The sequence below is a fragment of the Neolamprologus multifasciatus genome, chromosome 7 (assembly GCF_963576455.1).
Source record: "Neolamprologus multifasciatus chromosome 7, fNeoMul1.2, whole genome shotgun sequence".
NCBI classification, from domain to species: domain Eukaryota; kingdom Metazoa; phylum Chordata; class Actinopteri; order Cichliformes; family Cichlidae; genus Neolamprologus; species Neolamprologus multifasciatus.
In genome coordinates, this window is record NC_140445.1 from 8,558,977 (window position 1) to 8,586,453 (window position 27,477).

Sequence of the window (27,477 nt, forward strand, 5' to 3'; positions counted from 1 at the left end):
AGCACCGAACCCTGTGGAACTCCATAATTAACCTCAGTGTGTGAAGAGGACTCTCCATTTACATGCACAAATTGGAGTCTATTAGATAGATATGATACAAACCACTGCAGTGCAATACCTGTAATACCTACAGCATGTTCTAATCGCTCTAATAGAATATTATGGTCAACAGTATCGAATGCTGCACTAAGGTCAAGAAGGACAAGCACAGAGATGAGTCCACTGTCAGAGGCCATAAGAAGATCATTTGTAACCTTCAATAAAGCTGTTTCTGTGCTGTGATGAACTCTGAAACCTGACTGAAACTCTTCAAATAAACCATTCCTCTGCAGATGATCTGTTAGCTGTTTGACAACTACTCTTTCAAGGATTTTAATCCTTTCATAATTACTAGTTAACCCAATAGTTTATATTTTCCATTAATTACCTTCCTGTTATATCCAAGCATTGTAAAATTTGAAGATCCGATTTTAACATTTACCAATCCAAAAGCTTTAAAATTGAAAAACTGCTTAATAAGTGAAGTTGGTGTTAAACAGAATACAAAAAGTTAAAATTCAGGATACTCAATACTTAATTGGCAGACCAAGTGAATCTATTTTCCACAAGTCGGTGTAAAAGGACAGGTCCCGAGTTTCCTTTTAAAGGAATCCACACAGTTGGTTAATTTTAGGTTTGCGCTCAGAGCAAAGCATAAGTTAGATACCAGAGCCTCAAAACTCTAATCACCCTGAGCCCTTGGGTGGGTGCAAGGCTGGTCTGGACAGGTGTGAAGTGTGTGAAATGAAGCTTTGGGAGACTATAGGTCAACCTGGACAGCTGGCTGCAATATGAATTAAAAGCATCTGCTGGCTTTCTCTGAATGGAAATGCAGGGATAATGTGGAAAAGATGCGATTTATGGTGATCAATCTTAATTTTTTTGGTTTATCAAGTAAGTTTTTGTACTATTTTATCAGGTCACATGTCAAGTGTATACAGACCTTATAGCTGCCAGTGTCACATTCTAGGATAGAAGAGATTTTATTCTAATAACACCTTATTGATCTCCATTTTTTGATTTGCTAACATTTAGGCTAACTGACTCACTATGTGTTTGTGTTTTTTGTGTGTTTAGGTCTTCCAAGAGGACCTTCCAGAGAAAATCCAAGACATTTGGGATAGTTTAACAGAAAAGCCTGAAAACATGCCAGAGTCGAGTTGGCGATTTGCTACTCCAAAGTCTCTCTTGGACAACTTGTGCCGCACCATGTACTGCCTCTTCAGTGAATGCTTTTCCAACGCAGACGTTCAGGAAGACTGTAAGTATAAGAGAGGAAATGACACTGTAGGCTGTAATTTGTTTAAGAACCATCCCATGTCAGCTTTTTAAATGGGTTCACTTCGTTAATATGATGTTGGGTATAAACTCCCCAAACAGCTCATTACATAATGTCAGTCTTGATGTTAAAGAGGCATCAGCATTTGTTTTTCAGATTTTGGATTAGCTAAGATTCTGCAGATGTTTCCTGTCATACAGGACTAAATATTTTATGAAACTCAGGGATGATAGAGTGGAAGTACATTTTTCAGTAACGTAGACTTTCCAGCAAGGAAGCAAGTGTCAAATTAATGTCTTATAAGAAGGCTGTGGTTGGGAATCATGACAGTATACACACATTATTTTTTGGGTTCTAGCACCGCTGTGTTATGTAAGTGTCCTGCCTGGAACACCTAGCCAAACTTTTGATGCTCTGAGTTGTCCTGCAGCCTTTGCCAAACCATCTGGATGAAATGTGTCTCAAGATGTCAAGATGTCTTTTGATAAAGTGAAATGATTAAGCACACACATGTAAACGCCTAAATGAGTTTCTCTTCTCATTTGTTTTTCAGACTGTGAAGTTTCTCATTGGCGGAAAGGCAGGAAGAAAGACATGCAGCCCGAAAGCTGAGAAGAAGCAAGTCAAGTTGTCCCTAGTGATTAGGGATTAGTATTATTATTTCCCTTGAGCTATAGGGAGATGGGTAAAAGGACAATACACACTGAAATGAGAGTTCAGACCTGATTTGTGAACATCAATAAGTATTTTCCAAATCTGCTATATACAGCTAAGATTATCCAGAGTTTGTCCTCATAATTTCAACTCTGTGTCAAAGCAGATGAAAATTAAAGACATAATATCTCTCAAACCTTTGTGAACCTAAAGGCTTTCTGTTAAATGACATCAAATGAAATTTTGAGTAAAAATGCCAGCTCATTGTCTCTTGGCATCCTCTCAGATTAAGATTATTTAATCTTAATCTATATAGCGTTTTTGGATCAGATTTGCTCATGTTCACAAATAGCGACTGAACTGATGTGTGGTCAATATTTTATCTAAGGTGGATTCTTTCTAAACAAAGGGTTAATGCTCACCTGCAGCTTTGCCAAACCACTGCTCAAAAAGTTGTGATGCGCTCCTGCGGGCCTGTGTGGTTCACGTCAGAGGCCAAGGACAGATTGGGAAACTTCAGCTGACTTTGTACATTTGCCAGAATTCGCCTCTTTTGAACATCAGTGTGCTAAAGCAGGAGCAGTGTATATGAACTCCAAGCGTAAATACAAACTGATAACTACTGGTCTTATTCTACAGTTGTTGACTGTACATTTTTATACAGCTGCCCAGACTGCTTAGCCAAGGCAGTTGAAAAATGCGTGCTCATTTTGGCTCCATTATATGTATTTTTTCCTAAATGTTTATTATGCAAAGAATGAGATTGGAAAATGCATTCATCTCCCTCCATCCAACCTATGCATTTTATACTTGCTGTAGATCTCTTATGGGTTTTTTTCATGAGGCAACTATTAAATAATTTGAGGACTTACTAGCTAAACAAAGCTCAAATTGTTAGCATTTTAAATATGAAGTTACATCACAGTCAGATGTTATTTGCCCCATAGTTAAGTTATATTCTATAAAAATAATAGTAACAACAACAACAACAACAACAATAATAATAATAATAATAATAATAATAATAATAATAATAATAATAATAATAATAATAATAATTGACACTTCTGTCTGTTGTCCATTATCTTGAGTTACCCCTCACAGAATTTTAACTATGAACATGTTGGAAATGCACACAAAGACAGTTGCAAAACCGAAAATTCAACTCAGTGTAGTTGCAACATTAGAAATCTTGTGGGATTGTTCTCAGCATTCAAATCATTTTCAACACATCCATACTGAGATTTAATATCAGAGTTAAGAGTTACCCCTTAAACGATTCAAATCGAGGCAAGGTTATGAGAAGGTAAGGCAAAGAGAAACATACCGTTTACTACAGAAGTTGGACTTTTGGCTGACAAGCACTGTAAATATGTGAAAAAAAGGAAAATGTAGGCAAGTCAACAAGATTTTCATGCAATATCACTTAGAGTTTAAACCTTTACACACAGGAACAAGTTTCAAGATGCATTTCAAAGTTCACAAAAAGTGTTATGGTGCTTCTTCAGTGGAGTTTTGGACTTAGAGATTCTATTCTACATGTGCAACTATATAAATACTGACTGAAAAAATGTTTTTATGGTAGGCATAGTGCACATAAAAAAACAGACCCATCCATAGTTCTGTGGTTACCTCAGCAGCTAGTATATCTGTTTGGAGTGCCAGTGAAGATTCACTTAAAAAAGGCCCTCTACACAGATTTGTCAAACACAGTAGTGAACAAACGTAGTGAAGTAAAAAGTAGTGCAGTTTTAGCTTTCTTCAGGGTGTGTTAATACCCAGAAATCTAGCTTGTTACATGCTGAAATGTTCACACCCTAACCTCATCTTTGGTAATAATTAACTCTGATTCTCAAAATTGTTAACTAACCAGGGGCTTGGATGTGAACATGTACACTTCAATACAGTAAATGCTTAACATCTTTACTGAGCAGCTGCTGTGTCAAGGAAACATCAACAACTGTAATGGGTTGCATAGTTTTTTTCCCCACACTGGAGCACATCTCTGTGGAATTTTTCTTATCTCTTAAAATCAGCCAAACTGCAGTTTGATGGAAAAAAAAAAAACAGCTGGATGAGGTCAAATGAACAGAAAAGTAAGCAAAACAGCAAGCCATTAAAACGAAGCAGCTTATGCTAATATTTTCAGCTCGCAACCATCAATTAATTTCAGCTGCCATAGCCATATTTTTAAACTCGGCCATTCAACACATTTAACTACTTAAGGCAAGAGTGAGCAGATGTTAAAGGGAGTTACCTAAAGGTCATTTGTTCTTATCAGGATTGAAAGCATCCTTCATATTTTCTTGTTGTTTGAGTAAAACTCTATTATACATGCTTCATTTGATTATTTATGATGGTGACGTAAAGTTGAAGCTAAGTGTTCGAAAGAAATCTTGAGACATACAGAAACATAAACATAACAGTAGAAAAAAAAGCATTCTGGTAGTAGTTTCAATGATTTGTGAGGCATATTTGGCTTATTTAGGAAACTTAAACATTATAAATACAAATAGACTTCGTTTAAAGAGATTTAATCTAATTAACTAACTCACTATGTTAACAGGTTCTCCACTGAAGTATAGAAGGCAAATCTTAAACCTGCTTTGAGACAATGCTGAGAAAAACATTACCATTTGAACTGATATAGTTCTTTAATGCACAAGTTTCAAGCAGTTAAAAAGAGCAGCGTTTCATAACATTACAGCAAGAAGGGTGGGGTCGGCCTTTGAAACTGTTTGGCACAGTCACTTACTGAAGACAATCTGCTCACCCCGTCATGTGCCACTGTTTTCCTTAGACTGTTGTTTTTCCTCATTATACTTTCCATGCACAGCGTTCATTGCTTTCAAATCCCAACATACTGGTTCAGTCAGTTTATGGTGCAACATTCCCATATCCCCTTATTTGCGTTAGGGCTGAATGTATTTATTATCATTAGCAATGTTAACAGTTTCAAAAACACACTTGAAATGCCTGTGCAAACATTGCAAAAAAAGAACTGGTTTATCATACCAGCTAGGAGCAGTCATTATCCTTCCCTTTAAGATTGTTATATTAAAGGATATTGTTTGTTGAAATGAAACATGAAAGAATTTAACTTAAACTAAAATAAATTATATATATATATATATATATATATATATATATATATATATATATATATATATATATATATATATATATATATGACTTAATAATGAAATATAACTTTGAAATATAAATGTAAGTTATCCAAAACTGCATTACATGTATTTGCATTTTTTGCACATTAGAAAAATTGTTTCATTTATAAGACTTCCGTATTTGTTTCTCGTATGGAAAAATGCTTTCTAATTTGTTCATGAATTCACTCCAAACACATGAAATATACACGTAAGCCTCGCAAGCCTGATCTTGTCACTCTTTTGGAGGGAGAACGATGATTTTCATGTATTATATTTAGCATCAGATTTTTAAGGGGCAAAACTTGGGTTGGTTCTCATGTGCAAAAGATGCTCTGGAATGATGTCGACAAGGAACAGCAGAAATTGGTGTATTTCTATCACACTTTCTCAATCACATGTAAATGTATGGCTGTTTTTTGTAACCACAAGAGCAGATGTATTCGAAAATCCCTTATTGTGAAAAGTAAGTAATATTTCCTGCCTGGCAAACACATGGATGGCTTATTGTCAGAAAATAGATCTTAGGAACAGATTTGTTGTTGTTTTTATACTCGAGATATTGAATATTTATTTTCTTTTTTTAAAAATGTACTTTGTATAAGAATACTTTTATTAAAGAAATAAAAAATAAATTGCTATTTTTTATCAACTAACCCTGTATTCAGTCCTGTGTTTCTGGAAAGAGTGTCCAAATATGATTGTGCACTATTATTTTACTATTCTTAAGAATCTTGAATAATAAAATGCAAGTTGGGGATTTTACAAAAAAGTTTAATTGATTATTAGTGGAGCTACTGTGCAGATTTATGTTTTAAAATGAGTTTATTAATTAACTAATCAGCGTTACTTAATCAGCATTGCATAAACATATCAGAAATATAATTTACCTGGCTGTGAGAAGTATTTTTTAAACTATACTATGCAATGAATATAACAGTACTGTGTGAAATAGGTAGTGTGCAGCTTGCCATGTGACATGTGGTTAACTATTCAAAATTCTTATTTTCTTCCACCCTGAAAACAGATTAACGAATAAAATCGTGAAAGCTAACTCAGTCTAAAGTTCGTTTTTTTTGTTTGTTTTGTTTTTAAATCATTATGCGATCGCATGTTGTTTGTCCCTCTGCATTCACCGTAGCCCATCCAACAACTTCCGACAGGAAGTTACGATATGGGAGAATGACAGAAAAAAGCTTTTTCGGATGTAAAAATAGTTTGAAAATGAGTATAAAAACTCCCAGTTGCGTTGTAGTTTTTAAATTGCTTCGAATACAAGTTCTCTTTTTTGCGATAGAAATTAAATGTCCTCATCAGGTCATCAATGAGAGATTTGTTTTGAAAGTTCTACCCGGAAGTCTTGTGTTTAATCTCGGCTGGCCTACTTAACAGCAAAACAAGTACGTGTTTACTGAAGTTGTGTTATAAAACAGTCACTGGGCACCGACATAAAAAAAAAACTGGACAATGGTCTCCGGCGGCGCAATTCAGATACCGAGCCGTCTCCCGTTGCTGCTGACCCACGAAGGAGTTCTTCTCCCGGGCTCCACGGTCAGGTTCAGCGTGGACTCCCCACGGAACATGCACCTTGTCCGAGAGCGGCTGCTGAAGGGGACTTCGCTGAAAAGCACCATCATAGGGGTGATTCCTAACACCAGAGACCCGGAGCACGACACCGACGACCTCCCCACGTTGCACAAGTAATGAACTTGTAGCTGTGTAGCCAGATAAAAAGTGAAACGTGGTCTTTCTGTGGGTTTACACGGTTGTTGTGTGGAGGTGTGGCATACAGCTGATGGGTCCCCTTCAAGTTGTCATAAACGTAACAGGTCACAACATCTCTGCAGGATAAGGAAGAAGATCAAATATATTTCCAGTACACAGGAGTATTTTATGTGTTTAGACGTCTGTAGTGTGTGTCATCGTCAGGGGAAATGTACTGAATATTGGGTAAATCGAATCTCAATGCATCTTTGAGCATGCACTTTACCTATCTCCCTTTTTTAAACTATTATTTGTTCTAGAAACATCTCCACTTTTACTGTAGCCATGAAGTCGGAAACAGCCGGCCAAGCACAGAGAAGCGGACTTTAGCCTTTAATCAGTGGACTCCAGGCCAGTAGGTTACCAAACAGCGTGTTCCTGTCTCTGGATTGGTTACCAGGAAAAAGAATGGTTTGTCCAACACTGAGTTAATCTGTGAGGAAGGTGGTCATTCCATCTTAAATAATAAAAATTGTAAAACATTTTCTCAGATTTCCCTAAAAAATGTACGATTTTAATTTTAGACATATAGAATGATTTAAGGCTTTTTTTAATATATGGCTAGTTTAAATCTAAAAAAAAAAAAAATCAAGCAGTTGTATAAAGTTTCATATTTAAAGATGCACTAAAAAAATATGTGACACTGCAAAATGAAGCCTGTAGAAGAAATACTTGAAATACTAGAAGATATCAGTGGGTAAGTTAATCCAAATGAAACACAATTCTGCCATTTCCAGGTGAGGCTCTGATTATAACTGAGGTAATAATTATAACTGAAAGGCTTTTATCTTTAATATTTTCTGAGATATTCATGTTTTAATGTAGCCTCATTATTTCAAAGTGCAAAAAAAACAGACCATTTTTCAAGAAAATGTATCTTGAAAACTACTAATATTCAATTCAATTCAATTTTATTTATATAGCGCCAAATCACAACAAAAGTCGGCTCAAGGCACTTCATAGATACAGAGAAAAACCCAACAATCATATGACCCCCTATGAGCAAGCACTTTGGTGACAGTGGGAAGGAAAAACTCCCTTTTAACAGGAAGAAACCTCCGGCAGAACCAGGCTCAGGGAGGGGCGGCCATCTGCTGCGACCGGTTGGGGTGAGAGAAGGAAGACAGGATAAAAGACATGCTTTGGAAGAGAGACAGAGGTTAATAACAGATATGATTCAATGCATAGAAGTCTATTAATACATAGTGAGTGAGAAAGGGGACTGGAAAGGAAAAACTCAATGCATCATGGGAATCCCCCGGCAGCCTACGTCTATTGCAGCATAACTAAGGGAGGATTCAGGGTCACCTGGTCCAGCCCTAACTATATGCTTTAGCAAAAAGGAAAGTTTTAAGCCTAATCTTAAAAGTAGAGATAGTGTCTGTCTCCCGAATCCAAACTGGAAGCTGGTTCCACAGAAGAGGGGCCTGAAAACTGAAGGCTCTCCCTCCCATTCTACTTTTAAATACTCTAGGAACAACAAGTAGGCCTGCAGAGCGTGAGCGAAGTGCTCTAATAGGGTGATATGGTACTACAAGGTCATTAAGATAAGATGGGGCCTGATTATTTAAGACCTTGTATGTGAGGAGCAGATATATAATATATAATAATAATAATATAATATCTTAACAACAACAACAAAAATCACTGTTTTTTCAAAAATTAAGAGCTTTTTTTAGGCAAATCTGAGATAGTTGAGCAGAAAGACCGCATTGATTTGAGATGGAATGAATAAATCCTTACAATCCTCTGCAGTGAAGGACAGAAAATACTTGCACTTGCTCATGTAAATGTTTGGCGCTTATACTTAAAATATAACAGGGTTTGATTGAAACTCAGATGGTTGATTTTCCACACACTACAGCACGCTTGCTGCTTATATGAAGCTTAAAAGACACTGTGAAAGGCTCCAACACAATCAGAGGTGTGAATACTGAGGCTTTGCAAGCATTTAAAATCAGAACAGTCTGTTGTACTGCAGAATGCAACCTTTCAGTGAACTGCTTTTCAATGGCCACCTCATCTGTCACACACTCTCTTTCTCTCTCTGTGTGTGTCTGTGTAGAATTGGTACAGCAGGGATTGCAGTGCAGGTAGTGGGCAGTAACTGGCCCAAACCTCACTATACCCTCCTCATCACTGGACTTTGCCGATTCAGTGTATCGAGTCTGTTAAAAGAGCGACCCTTTGTCCTGGCAGAGGTAAGCTGTCGGTTTGATTTGATGTTAAAATATTGGTGCTATTTTTTTTTTGTAAGATAAACCTAAGTTTCTGGATGTGCTGTCTATTTAATGAGCGACAGTGGTCATCATAAGTGTTCTGTTTTGTACCTGTAACGAAGCAGTAGTATCACTACATACTGATGATGTACTCTGATTTAGTCAATGTAAGAAGTATTCTTTCCTGCAACACTGTGAGTATTTACTAGTTGCCTGAGGGTAGATAATAAGAAATGTTTTGCTATTTCCTGTTGTTGTACAGCAATATTCTCTGTAAACACACTGTTAATGTTTTTTTATGCTTATAGTAAACATGACAAAAGTTTCAGGTAATGGGGTTCCCATACTGTACAAGTGATCCATGTGAGCCAAAAGCTCAGATTTCTGCACAGACTGCTGCAAACATTTTGTTTCTGATTTGGTTTTCTACTCTCAGCTTTACATCATGCCAATAATAGATGGCTTGGTCCTTAATATGCTAATCTCAGGCACATAGCTCTAGCTGGCAGCACAGAAGCCCCACTCATCTGCTGCTCAAGCCTTCTTTTTCCAAGGTCCAGTGCATCAGAAGAAATCTGACTAAAAAGGGGGAGAATAGATTTAAATTGGTTTGATTCAGGCAGTAAAGTGGAGGACTGCACCAAGGTTAAGTGTAATATTGAATTTTTTGAACTGTAAATCATGCAAACCAACAAGTATTAGAAGTAGTATTAGTGAGAAAAAGGAGCAATAGCTGAACATTATAAATCCCCTAAAAAAAAAAAAAAAAAAAATCAGTCTGAGAAGTTAAAGGTCACCTGATTCCACTACTTGCCAAGTCCAGCAAGAGGTTAACAGAAGTTATAAGCTGCAGAAATAAAGTTTGTTGGCAAGTCAGCCAGATATGCCTAAGGCTGAGATTATAACTCCTTGTGCACATGGGAAGCTACAGACACACAGTTGTTCCTATTCAACAACTTTCAAGTCAGCTTAGAATGCCTGATGCATTTCATACGTGCTCCGTAGATCTACATCTACAGAAAGATGGATTCCTTATTCGGAAAGTCTTGGCAGTTTCCCTCCATGAATTACTACATGTTTGATTTTCTGTAAATCATTTAAAAGTCAAATTGTGCAGATGTGGGTGGACACTGATCGTTGTGTAGTATCTCTTTCAGGGGCCGTTTTGGGGTTTCCAGCACATGTGCAGCTGGCCCATTCAGAGTAGAAGGAGTGCTCGCTTTTCTAAAACCAACTCATCACTTGTACTGCTGCGTAATCACTGACCTCCCCTGTCTAGTTATTAAGATGGGATTAAATTGAGTGATAGTGAGAATACATTTTTATTACCCGGTGTTTTATTAGCATTTAAACAAGATCATCTAGTGTATGACTTTTATAACACCATTTCATCATTAAATAAAGTAATGAAATGTGTTTTAGCATATTAGAAATGCACAATGCACAAGTATGTGTGGCCTCACAATGTGACTCACTTTTTATTTTAAAAAAAATGACAGGTGAAGCAGTTAGATCAGCTGGAGCGGTATACAACCCCACGAAGAGATGCCACCGCAACAGATGATGGAGAGCTGGGGGAGCTGTCCGAGAAGTTCTACCAGGCTGCTGCACAGGTGTGTGTGTGTGTGTGTGTGTGTGTGTTTAAGAATTTAAGAGAGTGAGGTCGGAAAAAAATTCATGTCTTGAAAAACTGATTAAGTTAAAAACAAAAATGCCTTTGTAAGGAGGAAAAAGATGCCAAAAGGGCGGTGCAGACTGGGAGAGTGATGACTAACGGACATGTGAGGGTTCTTTAATATGTACTAAAGTGTTACATACACACAAGAGCTGTTGCCTACAAAGAGACTTGCATTCAGCAAATTACTTTATATGTGGACTAAAACATTTCTTGATTTTTCACAGCCTGCAAAATCTATGATGTATTTGTATATTCAAAAATATATATATAATTTGGGCAAAAAATTAGACACAACAACTGAAACAACTTTAACATGTGTTGTCTTGAAGAAATATTAACTGAAGTTGGATTGGGGCCAGGCTGTATTTTAATGAAGTACCACTTTGCATTAAAATACTCTAAATAATGAACATTCGTGTTTACATTTGTGGAAAATTGAGGTATAGTTACAAAGAATCATCAGAATTGAAAACATTTTTAAAGCACCTACTGGTAAAATGCTGCCCCCTGCTGGTGAAATTTTTGTTAAATTTAGCAGAATGTGCTTTTTTGTTTTTTTTTTTTCTACAAAAATTACTTTTGAGGGGAAAAACAGGGAATGCTACATCTTCAGTAAATTTATATTGTTATTTGAAAATAGTCCCTTAAATTATAATGCACGTTTTAATTTTTTTAATTTAGATTATGAAATGGCAGAATAAACACTAATTGTTGATACCCAGTCAACTATTCGATTTTTGGATTTTTAAAAATTTATTTATTTATTTTTTTCATCTGTAAGTCACCGCTGGCAGATGATTTTGTAGAACAGCTCATGTCATTCTGAGTTATTTTTTAGGCTGCTGTGCACGCACAGCGTGTTAAAGCTGTCTCCACAGCTTGTCAGTTATTTTCTGGTTAGAATCTTTTCTCTGCTTTGGCTGCCAAACAGCCTAATATAGTTCTACTGTCATATTTAAATATTTGCTAGTTGTTGTTTTTTTTCACCACAAACTTTTTTTTTCTCTCAAGTATTAACTTTGGCCATACAGCTCAGTTTAAGTGTCATCTATCCACAGCAATAACTCATAAAGCAGCTGTTTCATCTAGATGTTGCTTTGAATATATCAGATTCTGACTTCTGTACTGAGGTCGGAGGCTGGGTTTCCTCCTGACTTCCTTTCCACCTAAACCCTGTTTGCACATCAAAGCAGCAGAGTGGGATGGTAGATATATGTACAAATTAAGTTTGTGCAAGTCATTTTACAATGAAGAGATCTGCAGATTGCAGCTGCCACTGTATGCCCTTTACTTATAAAAACTTCATGTCAATGTTTGCATTGGCAGTTTATGTAAGAGCTTGTTGTGAATTCTTTCAAAACTTAACAAACTGTGAAATATGAAGATTTTTGAGAATAATAAGAAACGGGCAACTTTTTAAAAATGTAATATAGGAGTAAACTGTGCTGTGCTGCAGCATGATGTGATGGATCAGACTGAAGATGAAAACATACACATGCAGTTGGACTTGATTTATTGTGTGTGTGTGTGTGTGTGTGTGTGTGTGTGTGTGTGTGTGTGTGTGTGTGTGTGTGTGTGTGTGTAGTTGTTAGGTATGTTAGACATGTCTGTTCCAGTCGTGGCCAAGTTCAGGCGCCTCTTGGACAGTCTGCCGAGGGAAACTCTACCTGACGTTGTTGCCTCGATGATCCGCACCTCAAACAAGGAGAAACTCCAGGTGAATTCAAACTGTATACACAATCAAAGCTTTAGAAGAGCCAACATGTTTTTACTCATTTTTTAGAAATCAAAAAGGTTTTAATCTTGATGCAAACAGTTTCTGCAAGTGTTCTAACTTCAGTTGCTCTGCTTTTGCCAAATACCCATTTTAGCCCAAACTAGTTGTGGCTTAAGTTTGGACCCTGCTGGTCTTTGAATCTGCTTACTTCTCAAATGGCCCCATGGAGATAAATAAAGTCATCTTAATCTGAATACTTAATTAATCCGTTAAAAATTGTGGTAAAGCCTCAGTCAGACAGACCTGAAAAAATATATATATTTCCCGATTCCAGCCATCTAGGTGAATGAAAATGTAAAAATCCTAGGTTTGCTGCAGGAAGGGCATCCTACATCCTGAAATATGGTGATCCTTTTGATATGGCAACTACTTGGGAAGTAAAAGGGAAGTGGACTCTTCTTCTTCCTCCTCCCCTTCTTCTTCCTACTGTTCCACTTTTTACATTTTCTTACTTTTCTTTTTCTTCCTCTACCTTCCTTTCCTCTTCTTCCTTCTGTTCTACGTCCTTGATATCCACAATATTTGACAGTATACTTAGAGGAGAAAGAGAGAGGTCACTATTTGTTGGGGTTTTAAGCAATACAGGAACTTTCCACTTATTTTGCCATTTAAGGATTTAGTGCTTTATTTTTTAGCCTGAAAGCACACATTGATGTGATTTTTGATTCTTTTTTTTTCCTCGACAATAAATCTTCACAATAAATAAAATGTGTTGTTTTCCATGTGCTGTGAAGGTCCTGGATGCATTGAGTTTGGAAGAGCGCTTTAAAAAGGCCCTGCCCATGCTGACCAGACAGATAGAGGGACTAAAACTGCTGCAGAAAACCAGGAAGCCGAGTCCTGATAATGAGAAGAGGGTAACAGATGCAGTCCTTGTATGTTCACACTGTGATTTACATTCCAAATCTCGTGCTCACATTTGCGATTCCCCTCTGTTTAGGTGTTGGTGCGGAAAGGTACAGTGTTCCCAGGTCGACAGTTCAATCTGGATGAGGAGGATGAAGATGATGATGGTGATGATACAGCAGCCTTGGAGAGGAAGGTTCATGGGGCGAACATGCCTGAAGCTGCCCTCAAAATTTGCCTGAAAGAACTCAAAAGGTAAATTTCATACAACATATACACAATATAAAGTGTCTTTGCGCATACTTCACAAACACAAATAATGCTGCTGCTTTTACTTGTTTAGATCTGGCTCTGTTTGGTGTCTGTGTAAACATGATCCAGTACTGTAATTAGCCTTAAATACTTCAGTTAGATTGTTCATGTTCTTCAATCTGTCAGATTGAAGAAGATGCCTCAGTCAATGCCTGAGTATGCCCTGACCAGAAACTACTTGGACCTGATGGTGGAGTTGCCATGGAGCAAAAGCACCAAAGGTAAATTAATCTGCAGACAACTTTTAATGGACGTCAGCTCAGTTAAACTCTTTGGGTTTGGTAGATTTCACTGAGCCGTAGTAGTGACAGTAAAAACTTTACAGACTTTGACATTGAGAAGGCTTTGATATGCAGCTGTCTGCTTTCCAGGTCAAAGCATCTACTGCGTTGATTAAGGCTGTCATCTTTTTAATGCGTTGTTAAACAATAATCAAAATGAAATAACCAAGGGTCATTCTCAGTCTTTTTAGGTTTTGATTCGCACTCTTTAAGCTACATTTTTAAGGTCAACATATCCTGGACACCAATTATTTGAAAGCTTGGAGTTGTATTGGTAACTCATTGAAGTGTTATTGGCTATTCATAACCAGCCACTTTGCGCATACAGTTAGTTGGGTGGACTGAATCAGGCCAAATTAAATGGCGCTACACAGCGTCCCAGCATACATAATAATGCTTGAATTTCACAAGAACTGTTCTGGTTTGTCCTTGCTGGTTGTAGCCGTAAACATGTAACTAAATATAAGTAATGACTCCAAATGTTAAGGGTAAGGGTTCATGTAGCAGCAGTGTCAGAGGTCATAACCAAAGTATGCGCTGCTCTCTGACACTTTATCTGATTGATGGACCTCTAAAATTTGCCGAACCACTGTGGGGCAAATTGTTCACCTGGTTTTTGATGTCTGTGTATGTTTCTTTGGTCTTACATTCAAATTGCTACTAGAGCAGGTCAGCTACTAACCGGAAGGTTGGTGGTTCTATCCCAGGCTCCTTCAATCTGCATGCCAAATATCCTTGGGCAAGATACTAACCCCATGTTGCTCTCCGATGCATCCATCGGAGTGTGAATGAATGTGTATGAATGTTAGATAGTAAGCACTTAACAGTTTAGATAAAGTGATTGGGTGAATGAATTAGTTGTATGAAGCGGTTTGAGTGCTCAGAGTAGAAAAGTGCTATAATAAGAGCCTGTCCATTTAACTCACCTAAAACACTTAAACCTTCTAGACTGCCTGGACATCCGAGCTGCACGTACTCTATTAGACAACGATCACTACGCCATGGACAAGCTGAAGAGACGCGTCCTGGAGTATTTAGCTGTCAGACAGCTGAAGACATCACTCAAGGTGCTTCCTTAATATCCCAGTCAACGGATGCTTAAAGATGAAATCTTGTGTTACACAAAGCACTTTTCTTACATTTGTTATGTATTAATCTTTGAGTTTCATACCGCTGTATCTGCTGTTTTTTAGGGCCCCATCTTATGTTTTGTGGGCCCTCCTGGAGTCGGTAAGACGAGTGTAGGACGCTCGATTGCCCGAACTCTGGGCAGAGAATTTCACCGAATTGCTTTGGGAGGCGTCTGTGACCAGTCTGACATCCGAGGACACAGGTATGCTCATAAGATTGTTACGCAACTGAGGATTTCGTGTCCACAGTGTAGACTATGAGTTGACAGGTTGTCCATGTATAGCAACAACCAAAAAAAATACGAACTACAATAATAGACCTGAGATATGTTCGCTTTTTAACCGTTTTACCAGAGAAAACTGGTTTAACAGACGAACAGAATCAGCTGTTCGTCTGGACACTGATTGTTATTGTGGCTGTTGACTAGTTAATTTAAACTTTTCCATGTGTCCCTGTTCAAACACATCTGAATACAATTAGTAGGTCATTAGCAAGACTCTATAGAACTTGACTACATGCTGAAGTGGCAACCCCCAACCCTATTCAAGTAATTTTAAGGAAATTTACCAGTAAATATTTGGAAAAATGACAAAAGTGCTTTTATTGCGCCATGTTCATTCACTCATGAGCTGCTGTAACATAAATCAAATGGCTGAATTGCCACCTCAGCATGCAATCAAGTTGTGTACTCTTTTACCAATGAACTACTAATTTTATTCAGGTGTGTTGCAACAGGGACACATGGGCTGTCTCCCAATTCAGGGTCTGCAGCCTTAAAGGCCGCATTTTAAGGCCGATTACGTCACCGCGACGCGACGAAGGCTGTCCCAATTCGAAGGCTGCCCGAAATGCGGCCCTCAAATGCGTCCTTAATTTCCCTGAATTTTAAGGACGTGGCGGTGTAGACTTCGTGGCCCAACATATCCCAGAATGCATAGCGCGGCGGTGGGTGTGGATAATTTTGCCGAAAAAAACGGCGGATGAGGGGCGCCCGAAGAGTAAACTTAAGTAAGTACTGAATATTATGTCACTTATTTATGTGCAAATGTTTAATAATGAAGATCATTAAAACATTACTGTTGGCCACATGTCGGCAAAGTTATGTGACATTAGTGACGTTTGTACTAACTTGGTTTTACAGCCTTTACTTTAAAATATACGCTGTTAAATAGCTGAGCTTAATCTTACAGAGAATGATCAAAGCTCATGTAGAAACAAACAAACAAATGAACAAAAGATTTTATCCTTAATTTCTGTCAAACAAAGCTGTATGAAACGTTTCCAGCTGTTAGTATCATGGTTGCTAGGCAACCTGGGCAGCGCAACGGAGGCTAGACCGTCCCATTTCACAAGCCTCGCACTTCCGGCCTTAGCAGTCTTTAAGTACGCGGCCCTTGAGGATCGTTGAGGCTGCGTACTTTAAGGCTGCAGACCCTGAATTGGGAGACAGCCATGGAAAGGTTTCAGGACACCGGCCCTTGAGGACTGGAGTTTGAGATCCGTGGTCTACTCACACCCACCCACAAAAAGTGTGTTTCTTTCAGAATAGAGTCTACATTTTTATTTAAATCCCTGTTTCCCTGCAGCGTCATTTTTTAAAAGAAGGGTAAAGATACAAATTCCAGACTTAGGACACCAGCTGAATCTGCCAGTATTTTAATTCCTGAACTTTAATAATATATTACTGGATGATTCCACCAGGGAGCACCCCTGAAAACTAAGATAATGCAGGTAAATACTCCCTTTGTCTTTCGTCGTCATATTCAAACTTTTGCACCAGTTGTTGACACTAATGTGTCCACTGACTGCACTGCATGCTCATAGTGGCCCTACCAGTCACAAATGGATATTGCATCTTTGGAATTAGAAACTTTATGAAGGTGTGCATGAGCGAAACTCTAAATAAGTGCAATATAAATAAATATAAAGCAATATGTAATTGTAAAATTCAACAGGTAGATCTTTGTTCTTTTTTCTTAGGCAGGATTCGTGCCAAACAGCCTTTCATTGTTTTTGTAACAGTGACAATAAAATCTATTCTATTCTATTCTATTACTGTAGTCTTGTTATGTAGAAATCTTTTAAAGTGGCTAGAGAAATGTGCTTGAGTATATTGTTTTCATGCTGGGACTTAAATTGCTCCGTGGACGTGTGGTGGAGCAAAAACACAAGCTTGCGTAACATAAGGCATTACATTTGATGCTTTATAAATCACACTCACAAATAATGAAGCTCACTATGAAAAATCATGTATTTTATCCTAAGTTTTTCCTTAACACATCCCACTGGGAAAGCTAGAGTAAAATAGTGTCTTTTTTTATTTTATTAAGTCCAAAACCTGTACTAAGATGTAATGAAATTTCTTGGCAAAGCCTGCTAATATCATTTAAGCATCCCTTAAAGTCCACTTGGGTTTAATTTACATGAAGGATAAAGGACATAAATGGATTCGGTCAGTAGTCTGAAAGTATTCGGCACATTTGTTGGTTTTGTTTTCTTCTGACTTGGACTTTTACTTTTATGTAGATGACCTTATGTAAATATAAGCTTTGTTTTTCTGTAAAATGAAGAGAGGTCACTGGTAATCTGTGTTTGTTAGAAAGTGTTAAAAGGTTGTCACCAACTGGAAGACAAATTGTGGCCAACCACATACACCACATCACACAGATCCTCTTGTTACTGTTATGGGTGTCATGTGTGGAGTCTCTGTGCGAGCAGAGAGGCGAATGGGGCAAAAGAGTTCATCTCGGGTTACGTGGATGGTCGTGTTGTTTTAAATCCATAGCTCACATACATATTTACACCCAAATAAGAAACATGTGCATGTCCTACCAACAGCAGAAATAAGGACCAGACTCTTCAAACAGTTGATTATACAGTTTGTTCAACTTGATTTGATTGAGCCCACAGACTGCTTTCAGCCAGTGCATGCTAGCAAACTCTCGAAGCTTGCTTGCATTAGCTTTATTCACTACAGAGAATGTTGCATCTGTGTTTATTTTTTCTCAGATATTATTGATTGGTAATTCAGTGCATATCTCTAGGGTATATCGTGAGCCTTTGGTTTGCTTGAAACTGAAAAGTTCATAGAGTAGAGCATCATTTTCTGTCTTTGCCATGTCTCCAGGCGTACATATGTAGGGAGCATGCCCGGCCGCATTATCAATGGTTTGAAGACAGTGGGCGTTAATAATCCCGTCTTCCTTCTGGATGAGGTGGACAAGCTCGGGAAGAGCCTGCAAGGGGACCCTGCAGCTGCTCTGCTGGAGGTCAGTCTGTTTCTCTCTCAGGTTACGTGTGATGTAGTATCACGTCTTCTTTGGTTATTTACTCCCTAAACAAAACCTTAATGTTTTGAAGGATTAATTGTCAGTAGTTCCCACTTACTGCAGTTTGCGCAGTTTACAAAAAACACACATACACAAAATAAAAGGGTTTCTGTGTGCACGCTAAGGTCCTGGACCCAGAGCAGAACCACGGCTTCACAGACCATTACCTGAATGTGGCCTTTGACCTCTCACAAGTGCTCTTCATCGCTACAGCAAACACTACAGCGACCATTCCCCCGGCCCTGCTTGACAGGATGGAGGTGCTGGAGGTACCAGGTGGGTTTAGTCACTTTGTTCTAACGAAATATCTCAGCAGATTTATCAGAGGTTATCATAACAAGAGGGTTTCTATTTTATTTAAAATACTTTCCCCGAACTCCACTATAGAAGTCCAAAAAGTTTCCAATTAAAAGAAAAAAATATTTTCCTGTTCAATGGGCACCTGTGTTCCTCAAAGGGCATGACATAATCCAAATCTGAAAGATACAAATTATGAGTCATTTTAAGACCAGAGTGAAATCTAGCATCTGATCTCCCTGTTTTGTTTTTGTTTGTTTTTGTTTGTTTTGTTGTTTTTCTTTATTACTGTTGTTTCAGGCTACACCCAGGAGGAGAAGGTAGAGATTGCTCACCGCCACCTGATTCCAAACCAACTGGAGCAGCATGGGTTAACCCCTCAACAGCTGCATATACCTCAGAGCACCACACCGGACATAATCAGCAGGTACAATCTCACACAAACTCAGTCATCGTCACCTAAGACTGTAAGACTGCATAGCCATTTAAGCTTTATGTTAATGGCAGCACACAGCGGCATCAGTGTCAGATACTGGCCACAGAGTTTGTGGTGAATTTTCAACAATGAAATTGTGTGAGAGAGGATTTGTTCAGTGACCGTTGATCTGTGAGAACGATTGTTATAGCTTCTTCATTTAAAAGAGACTCGACAGACATAGTTTTATAAAAGTAAACTTACATGTAGAATACGTATCACAGGTTCTCAGCTGATCGTTATAGAATTTACACATCTTAAATGCAATCTTATTGTTCTTTTCAGCACTTAAAAGCAGTAAGATATTTTTCCATATCTGTGGAACAAGAGTTAAAGCAGACTTTTAGAATGTTGTGTACCTCAGAAATTCAGGAACTGATTTGTGTATGAGAAAGACAATATAGCCAGCTGACGACTCACATACGAGGCTATACTTCTGATCTTTAGAGTGTTAAGTTGTCAAGTGATGTATTGAGTCTGTCACGTGGTGAGCTTTATTCTGTCTGCAGACATGCAGAGGCAGTCTGATTAGTGTGCAAAAAATAGAAAATATATAGGTTGATCTGGGTAGATCTCTTTTGCAAACAAATAAGAAAAAAAAACGTTTCAAAAAGGAGACAGACGGGTTCTCAGGTTTTCAGGTGATTACAGTTACAGGCCAAGTTTTTAACCCTACCTGATCACACTGTGACACTCAGTGACAGCTGTATTTTAGTCCTCTGTTATTTGTCCTTTTGTTTGTTCTTCCTCTTTTAGGTACACCCGAGAAGCAGGTGTGCGCTCACTAGAAAGGAAGATCGGGGCGATCTGCCGAGCTGTAGCTGTCAAGGTTGCCGAGGGACACACACTCACCAAGACAGAGACTTTGACCTCTGAAAACTCAAAACAGCATGGAGGTGAGGGTCTGAACCTTCCATCTTGGTCGGGCTGTGGAATTTAATTTGAAGCTTTAGCTGCAGAACAGCACGCTGCTAACAAAGCTTCTGCATTAAATACCAAATGTTGAGTCATTACAAATATTGAAAGATGAAATACAACAGAAAAGAGCATCTTAGTTAACACAGATTTTTTCAGTAATAATAGCAAAATGAAACACTCATCATTGGACTTATTTATTTTATAAATTAATTAATTAATTTACTTATTTATTATGACAAAAAGATTTTGCTAATACCTTTTTGACCAGAGTGTTTAGGCTTTGTTGCTTTAAGGTTTTTTTTTTTTTAAATGTATTTGAAGACCATTCTACCAGTTTTTCACAGGTCCTGTAAAATGAAGTTCACCCTGTGATTCAGTAGCTTTCACAACCTCCTTTAGGAGCAGTACCTTTAAGTAATTCTTTTCTGTATGACTTCATCAGTCTGTCATATTGTGGTGGAATTTGCTCGAGAGCTTGGGGTCATTGTCCTGTTGCATCATTTGAGCCCAGTTTTAGCTGTTGGACAGATGGTCTCACTTTTGACTCTAAACAAATTTGGTGTACTGAGGAGTTCATAGTCCACTCAATGCTCAGGTGCTCAGGATCTGTGGTAGCAGAACAAACCCAAATTGTCACCCGTCCAATTCTGTGCTTGACAGCTGGTATGAGGTGTTTGTGCAGATATGCTACATGTTTGTTTTTTTCCAAAAACAAGCCATACTTGTTCAGCCTTTTTCTAATTGTACTGCCATGAAGTCTAACATTTAGCATTCTGAGGCATGTATTATTGTAGGGTGTTAATCTTGTCTTTTAACCTGTGTTCCTTGTCTCTCCCCAACCGGTCGCGGCAGATGGCCGCTCCTCCCTGAGCCTGGTTCTGCCGGAGCTTTCCTCCTGTTAAAAGGGAGTTTTTCCTTCCCCCTGTCGCCAAAGTGCTTTCTCATAGGGGGTATTATGGTTGTTGGGATTTCCTCTGTTAAATACAACAAACCAGCCTATAACTAAAAAAGAAACGAGGACTAGTGTTTTAGCAGCTCTCTGAGATTTTGTGCAGGTGAAAGAAGGCACTTCAGTATGGAAGATTTCAGGCTTTTACCTCAAATGTTTGACTTAACTCAAATTTCAAGTTATTTTCTAAATTTTGCAGGGTTTTTTCTCAAAGTTTTGAGTTAGGTACCTTAAAATGTTGACTTACTATCTTGACATTTTAAGATAATAACCCCATATTCTGACACATGGATCGCAAAACATGTTTTTTTCATTGGGGGAAACAAGCTTCCAAAGTCTTATTGAACTGCAAGATCCCTTTTTGCTTGAGTCATAATGTAAAGTAAATTTTTTTTTACTGTAATTCAGAATCAAATGTAAATTTTTTCTCATCCAATCAGGTTAGTTTTATTTATATTGGGCCAAATCACAACAACATATGTAACAGGCCTCATATGTAATGCAGAAGAACAGCAACATATTTTACTTGGTATCATAGTATTGTACACTGTAAAACTAACTGATATTATTTGGACATCTCAAAAAGTTGATTAAACTTGTTCAGAATAAATTTCATGTCAACCTGTGACTTAGTTTGGCTGATGACGCAAGTAACTGACACAGATCTTATCTGTGTGGTTAAACAAAGAACTACAGACATAGTAACAAAGACTGACTGCACGTGAGCAACAACTGGCTAATGCGTAAGGAGAAATATCTCCCACAATATAGTTTGGGTAACAGCCGTTAATAATGTGGAGTTAAAACACTTGTGCTTCTGTTCTTTGTTGTAGAGTACGAGTGTTGGGCACAAGGGGCTGAATTATTTGGACATCTGGGAAAAATAAACTTTGAGTAAATATTGACCAGAGCAGTTTGATGGATGTTAGTTCATAATATGATGTTATAACAGACAGATGTTTGACGTGGTGACAAATTACTTATTGGTTGTTTATTTGTCTAATGATCATTTGTAAATCAAATTTTACGTCAGGTGTTAGATATCTGAAGCATGCTCGAAAGTACAACATTATGATTTTTATGCAGCTGCGTAATAACCTGGATAATATCCTAAATAAACCTCATTGTGCTGTGTCCCACTCAAAAGCACTGGATATTACACAGCAGTACTCAGTTTTTGATTTGTCTGCGGGATTCTCAGTACAGTAAATAAAAACAAAGAACTACAAAACTCATTTTTGCATCATTAAGTAGCAGACATGAAGACTGGAAAGTCGTTTAACTACAGAGAAAGACAGAAAAATGGGATAAACGTGACATAAGTGTTTCTTTCTGTTCTTTAATGCGGCCTTTGTGTTTCCAGGTAACCACACAAGTGTGAGTTTTGTGTGTGTGTGTGTGTGTGTGTGTGCGTGCGCGCACATGTGCGCGCACGTGTGCACATATGATACATGTTCTCATGCATTCTTTTTGTATTTTCTAAATGGTAGTGGTTTTTGATGTTCATTTGTGATATTTGTGTTTCTGTTTGACTTTTACGTGTGTGCATGTTTGCGTCATGTTGGTGCGATTTATGTATGTGTGTTCACAGCTGGTTTTTCATTCTCATTCGCAGCTATGTCACTGCCATTTGTTTTCCTTTCCCTGTGAAGCCTGGTGTATGTAGTTGTTTGTTTTTTGTTTTTTTTAACTAAACAATCTCTAAGATCTGATGATTGTAGTGTGTTTACATTCACTTGAAATAGGTGTTATGAATATTCTTACTAACTGCACGAACATGGGTATAAACAACACATATTGTTTCTTTGACATGTAGCTTTCTGAAACACAGGCTACAAAAAATATGGATGTAGCCAATGTGATGTTATCCACAAATTTGTGAAACCCTTTTTTGAATCCTGAATGTTGCAGGTGTTACCATGTTTGTTGTTTTTTTGTCTAGACAGGAACTGAATGCAGTTAATCACACGGCAGTCCTTGATTAAGCTTTCAGTGAATGTTTTGCTGTATGTTTGTTTTCAGACAAGGCAGCACCTCCAGAGTTGCCCATAGTGATTGATCATATCGCACTGAAAGACATCCTGGGGCCTCCAGTGTTTGAAATGGAGGTAAGCAGAGAGAGAGAGAAAGAGCAGCGTGTGCAGTGTTCCACAAGTTTATTACAGAAACATGCAGAATTTATTCCCATGAACATTTTTGACCGCCTGAATTTTCTGGACCTCAACCGATGCGATTGGTTTCCATCACAATCCATGACTCTATAAAGGCAGCCTGTGAGCAGATCTCTCAGCTCCATACAGCTGCTGCTCATCCTGTCAGATTAAAGTCATTTGCCTTTCTCCCCTCATCTCCCCAGGTCATGTGGAACTTGTTTGTACTTTTATGAGGATTGAAAAAGATTTTTTTCATGTGTGCATATTGGCAGGTCTCTGAGCGGCTCACCCTGCCTGGTGTAGCTGTCGGCCTGGCCTGGACGCCGCTTGGTGGGGAGATCATGTTTGTGGAGGCCAGTCGGATGGAGGGAGAAGGTCAGCTCACTCTCACGGGTCAGCTGGGAGACGTTATGAAAGAATCTGCCCACTTGGCCATCAGCTGGCTCAGAGCGAATGCTAAAACCTACCAGCTCACAAACAGTGAGTCCAGATACACCAGTGTTTATATTCTATTTTGTAGTTTTAGAGAAATACAAAACAACTTATGTTGTGCAACTGTGTGTGTGTGTTCGAACAGTGGTGGGGGGTTCAGATCCTTTAGAGGGGACAGACATCCACCTCCACTTCCCTGCTGGAGCCGTCACCAAAGATGGCCCCTCTGCTGGTGTTACAATCGTCACCTGCCTGGCTTCACTGTTTAGCGGCCGACTGGTCAGATCAGACGTCGCCATGACTGGAGAGATCACGTTAAGAGGGCTTGTGCTGCCAGTAAGTTATCGTAGTAAACACACATAAAACGATCATCTCTAGTCCACTCTAGTTTTGACAGACAAGTGTGGCCCGTCCTCTGCAGGTGGGCGGGATCAAGGACAAGGTGCTGGCTGCACACAGGGCAGGAGTGAAGCGCGTCATCCTCCCGAAACGCAACGAGAAAGACCTGGAGGAGCTTCCAGCAAACGTCAGAGCCAACCTCGACTTTATCACAGCCACAAACTTGGACGAGGTGCTCAACGCCTCTTTCGATGGAGGGTTTCCGGGAGTAAGCGGCACACGTGCACACCCTCAGCTCACCAGCAAACTGTAACACACTGACAAAACACATTAACAATGTAAGGCGTCTGTGATCTTGGATAATTAAGCCATGTTTTTCAATCCTTAGAAGTGCTGTAAGGTCTTTTTGCAGATGATTTGTTCAGTATTACAAAGCCAACTTGAAGTTGAAGATGGAGCTGAGATACAGGAGAATTCAGTTTACAAAATCCCCAGCTCCTCTTTGCTAATAGCACCGCCAGCTCAGAAATAACTGCTAAATATCATCATAGTGGGGCTTTGTTTTTCATTTCAACTGAATAGCTGCTTATTTCTTTTACATTGACCTTGTATTAGTAGCCTGGCTATGTCTTCCGAAGCAGGGGGACTAGTGAGTGATACATGCCTTAAAGATTTATACAGGTTGAATTTGTGCGCTGAAAAAGCCCAAATGTGCATGAAGAGTGCTGCTAAGGGAAAGAAATTGATGTTTGTTTATGTAAATTGTTCTCCTTAATCACATTTTATTTCAGTCTAGTTGGATTTTTGTCAGTGGATCTTTCACATCCACAATAAAATTTTATTTAGCTGCACTGATAGTGATGAATATATTCTGTGATTTAAAAACTGTAAAGATTTTTTGTTGTCATTTCCTCCACTAGGCTGATAAATTGAAACATAAAATAAATTTTGATTTATTTTTACTGTGACATTTACCGATTTAATTATTTAGCCCACATTTTTCCTGCTCTTGGAACATTTAGTTGGACAAAAACTAGAACTGTACAGTTGAACTTGGATGCATCTTAAAAGTATAGCTTTTTTATGCTTTAGCCTCAAGGATTCAAGTGTGCAGTAGAATATTCAGTTGATTAGCTGACTAATATCTTTAATTTGATAGCTCACTGAGATTACTTCTGATTCTGATGTTGTTTTTTTAGTGAGTTATGGTTAAATCATAGAGGGACATGATTCCATAAATACGTGTTTAACTGAAAAGCATAAAATGGAAACCACTAATGTAGTTATTTGTTTGACTTTTAAGCAGTCTGAAAATATCACACAGATGCATTCAAAGTCCATTGGTGACACCATACAAGACAGTTTCTTCCATGCAACCTCATATTTTGGTCATACACAGTAATACTGTGTAACAGCTTGAGAAGTTGCATGTTTAAAAGTGCTCATTCATTGTAATAAACGTTTCTGCCTCTGAGGGGTGCTATAGAGTCTTCATGAGGCTGCACTTTTCTTCAGTCTTGTTGAGTGCTGCCCTCCTTGTTTTGTCACATTCCGCCTGCCTAGTTACTGGTCTAGGGGAATAGGTTTCCATGCGAATCTTTAGTAAACTCAACTAACCTAAGTTCATTATTAATTTCTGCTCATTTGCTTTATAGGAGCTATAATCTTGTACAGCAAGAGATGAGCTTGCTGGCAGCCTGCTGACATACAAGCACTAGAGATGAAGAATAATATTTAAGGATGCTGTGGCCTTCAAGAGTAATCACGAGGAGAAATGTTTTTTTTTTTGTTTTGTTTTTAAAAATGCCTTTCCATTCTCTCTTCTTTTTCTAAAAATTTATAATGCAAACAAAAATATTCAGTCCACAGTTTTATAGCTTCTCTGACAGTGAGACACGCCCACACATTTGCAAGTGGTAGAAGCCTCTTGCATCACTTTTTGAGGTACAGATGCCTTTTTGTCAGCTGCTTTGTTTGAGAGTGAGCAAAAGGAATCCTCAGGCTTATGTCAAAGCTCCTGGGCTTGGCCACAAGATTGTTTCTGTGTGCTCGTGGCTGGACCAGTGATGTTTCCATGGGTCTGTTGGTGGGAATATTAGAGCGTGGCTGATATGATGTTGGGAATTCGACTTGAACCTGATTACTCACATTAGGGTAGATCTGTGGATCTGTCGGCCTCAGAGCCCTCATGTATTGGAAAGGGCGAGGATTTCCATACACATCTTGTTCCCCTCTTCCATCCTGCCACGTTCTAGGCTGCACAGAACTTGTGGCTGAGAAAGAACATGGGTATGAATACAGATTATAATCATGTTGGTAAAGCTTAGAACACATCTACAGTTTGTCAGTATTGTTTAGATAGAACTTCAGTGTTGAGTTTATTAGGCCAGTGTCAAAGACATTTGTATTCTTATACTCTTAACAGGAGGAAGGAAGTCCGTTAATTTGTGTGATCCACTCAGAGCATAATATTCATATATATTTATACCATCTACAGTTACCCAGCTTGAATTTTCCTTTTCCAAATTTAACACTGAAGAACTCCGCCTTTTCAAAGCAATTACTAAAGTAAAAAGATAAAACACCATGCTTACGATGACTGATTACATAAGTTGAGATTTTGGTATCTAAACATCTGCAAGTTAACTTAATGCATCATACATGGAACCTGTAGAGTTTCCCCCCACTAAATGAAACCCAGCTGTGACGTTAAAGTAATGCAAACTCAGCGTTACATTTTCCTCTCAGTGTGCTGTGAGCCATTTAAATACCCTGCTTTAACCAAATTAAATCTGCCAATTTGAGCATGAGGTATCTCGACCCTAACCCAATAGCTGTAAAGTCCTGATAAGGTACACAGTAGACCTGTTTAGTGACCAACAGCTTTATCACCTGAAGTGGGGAAGAGGAAAAAAACTGCCCGGATTACATACTACATGTTTTGTTCCAGTGTAAATACTATTAAACCTCTTTCAAATATTATCTAAAGAGATGCTGCAGATTCTGGGTGCAGGCATGACTTCACTGGACTCCTCAGGTAAGACAAAAAGTTGTCATTTCATAAAATCATTAGAGTAGGTTTCAACATGCTCACCTCTTGGAAGAGCTGAGGAATAGTTCACATCACTCAAAACATAAAGCAGTAAAAACCTGTCAAGCAGCACAAATACAGTCAAGATAAAACCAGACTAAAGCCTCACATTCAAGTACAGGAAGTGCATATCATGAAAATACATTTAAACATTGTAGCTTGCAATTAAGAACTGGGCAACCATGACTCCAGTAGCTGCACTCACTGTCCTCACAAACCCTCCAGCTGGACTGTGCATGCAAAGCACTCACATTTCCACGGGTCCACACACACCAGCTACTCCGACCAAACACCAGTGTATATCCGAGTTACGTGTTTAGGACATGCTGCTGTCTTTATAGGTCCTTCCT

General features: G+C 38.5%; 3 protein-coding genes across 6 annotated transcripts in view; 2 read left to right on the top strand and 1 right to left on the bottom strand.

Moving 5' to 3' along the window:
• The window catches only part of il34 (interleukin 34), a 34,546-nt gene extending 27,948 nt beyond the window's left edge, over positions 1 to 6,598 (top strand). For all 3 annotated transcript variants that reach the window (XM_085165822.1, XM_085165824.1, XM_085165823.1), the window contains exons 7-8: positions 1,117 to 1,300; positions 1,872 to 6,598. In XM_085165822.1, the coding sequence (XP_085021948.1) occupies positions 1,117 to 1,300; positions 1,872 to 1,930 (243 nt within the window). In that variant the 3' untranslated portion in view covers positions 1,931 to 6,598. The remainder of the gene's footprint in view (positions 1 to 1,116; positions 1,301 to 1,871) is intronic.
• Positions 6,599 to 6,603: 5 nt separating this feature from the next.
• lonp2 (lon peptidase 2, peroxisomal) lies at positions 6,604 to 25,004 on the top strand. Of its 2 annotated transcripts, XM_085165818.1 has the most exons (17): positions 6,604 to 6,836; positions 8,966 to 9,101; positions 10,619 to 10,732; positions 12,383 to 12,514; positions 13,309 to 13,431; positions 13,515 to 13,675; positions 13,859 to 13,953; positions 14,962 to 15,080; positions 15,207 to 15,346; positions 18,272 to 18,413; positions 18,599 to 18,749; positions 19,071 to 19,197; positions 20,002 to 20,141; positions 23,135 to 23,220; positions 23,538 to 23,745; positions 23,843 to 24,033; positions 24,119 to 25,004. In XM_085165818.1, exons 1-17 carry the CDS (start codon positions 6,604 to 6,606, stop codon positions 24,347 to 24,349), a joined length of 2,529 nt encoding a protein of 842 aa, XP_085021944.1. In that variant the 3' UTR covers positions 24,350 to 25,004. The 2 variants fall into 2 exon arrangements, with proteins under 2 accessions (XP_085021944.1, XP_085021945.1); XM_085165819.1 differs by lacking the exons at positions 6,604 to 6,836; positions 8,966 to 9,101; positions 10,619 to 10,732 and adding an exon at positions 10,739 to 12,334.
• Positions 24,616 to 27,452, bottom strand: LOC146513714 (uncharacterized). The gene is made up of 3 exons (XM_085165825.1): positions 27,286 to 27,452; positions 27,131 to 27,186; positions 24,616 to 26,309 (listed from the first exon to the last, which is right to left on the bottom strand). The coding sequence occupies exons 1-3, from the start codon at positions 27,363 to 27,365 to the stop codon at positions 25,969 to 25,971; spliced, it is 477 nt and encodes a 158-aa protein (XP_085021951.1). The 5' UTR covers positions 27,366 to 27,452; the 3' UTR covers positions 24,616 to 25,968.
• Positions 27,453 to 27,477: the final 25 nt, after the last annotated feature.

What these genes read in the sequence shown, in the direction of transcription:
- LOC146513714 (XM_085165825.1), bottom strand. Translation starts at nt 27,365, where the DNA reads ATGCACAGTCCAGCTGGAGGGTTTGTGAGGACAGTGAGTGCAGCTACT. An exon ending in GCCCAGTTCTTAATTGCAAG is followed by an intron (nt 27,187 to 27,285) that starts CTACAATGTTTA and finishes GCTGCTTGACAG; the next exon opens with GTTTTTACTGCTTTATGTTT. An exon ending in TTCCTCAGCTCTTCCAAGAG is followed by an intron (nt 26,310 to 27,130) that starts GTGAGCATGTTG and finishes GTTCTTTCTCAG; the next exon opens with CCACAAGTTCTGTGCAGCCT.
- lonp2 (XM_085165818.1), top strand. Translation starts at nt 6,604, where the DNA reads ATGGTCTCCGGCGGCGCAATTCAGATACCGAGCCGTCTCCCGTTGCTG. An exon ending in GACCCTTTGTCCTGGCAGAG is followed by an intron (nt 9,102 to 10,618) that starts GTAAGCTGTCGG and finishes AAAAAATGACAG; the next exon opens with GTGAAGCAGTTAGATCAGCT. An exon ending in ATGGAGCAAAAGCACCAAAG is followed by an intron (nt 13,954 to 14,961) that starts GTAAATTAATCT and finishes TAAACCTTCTAG; the next exon opens with ACTGCCTGGACATCCGAGCT.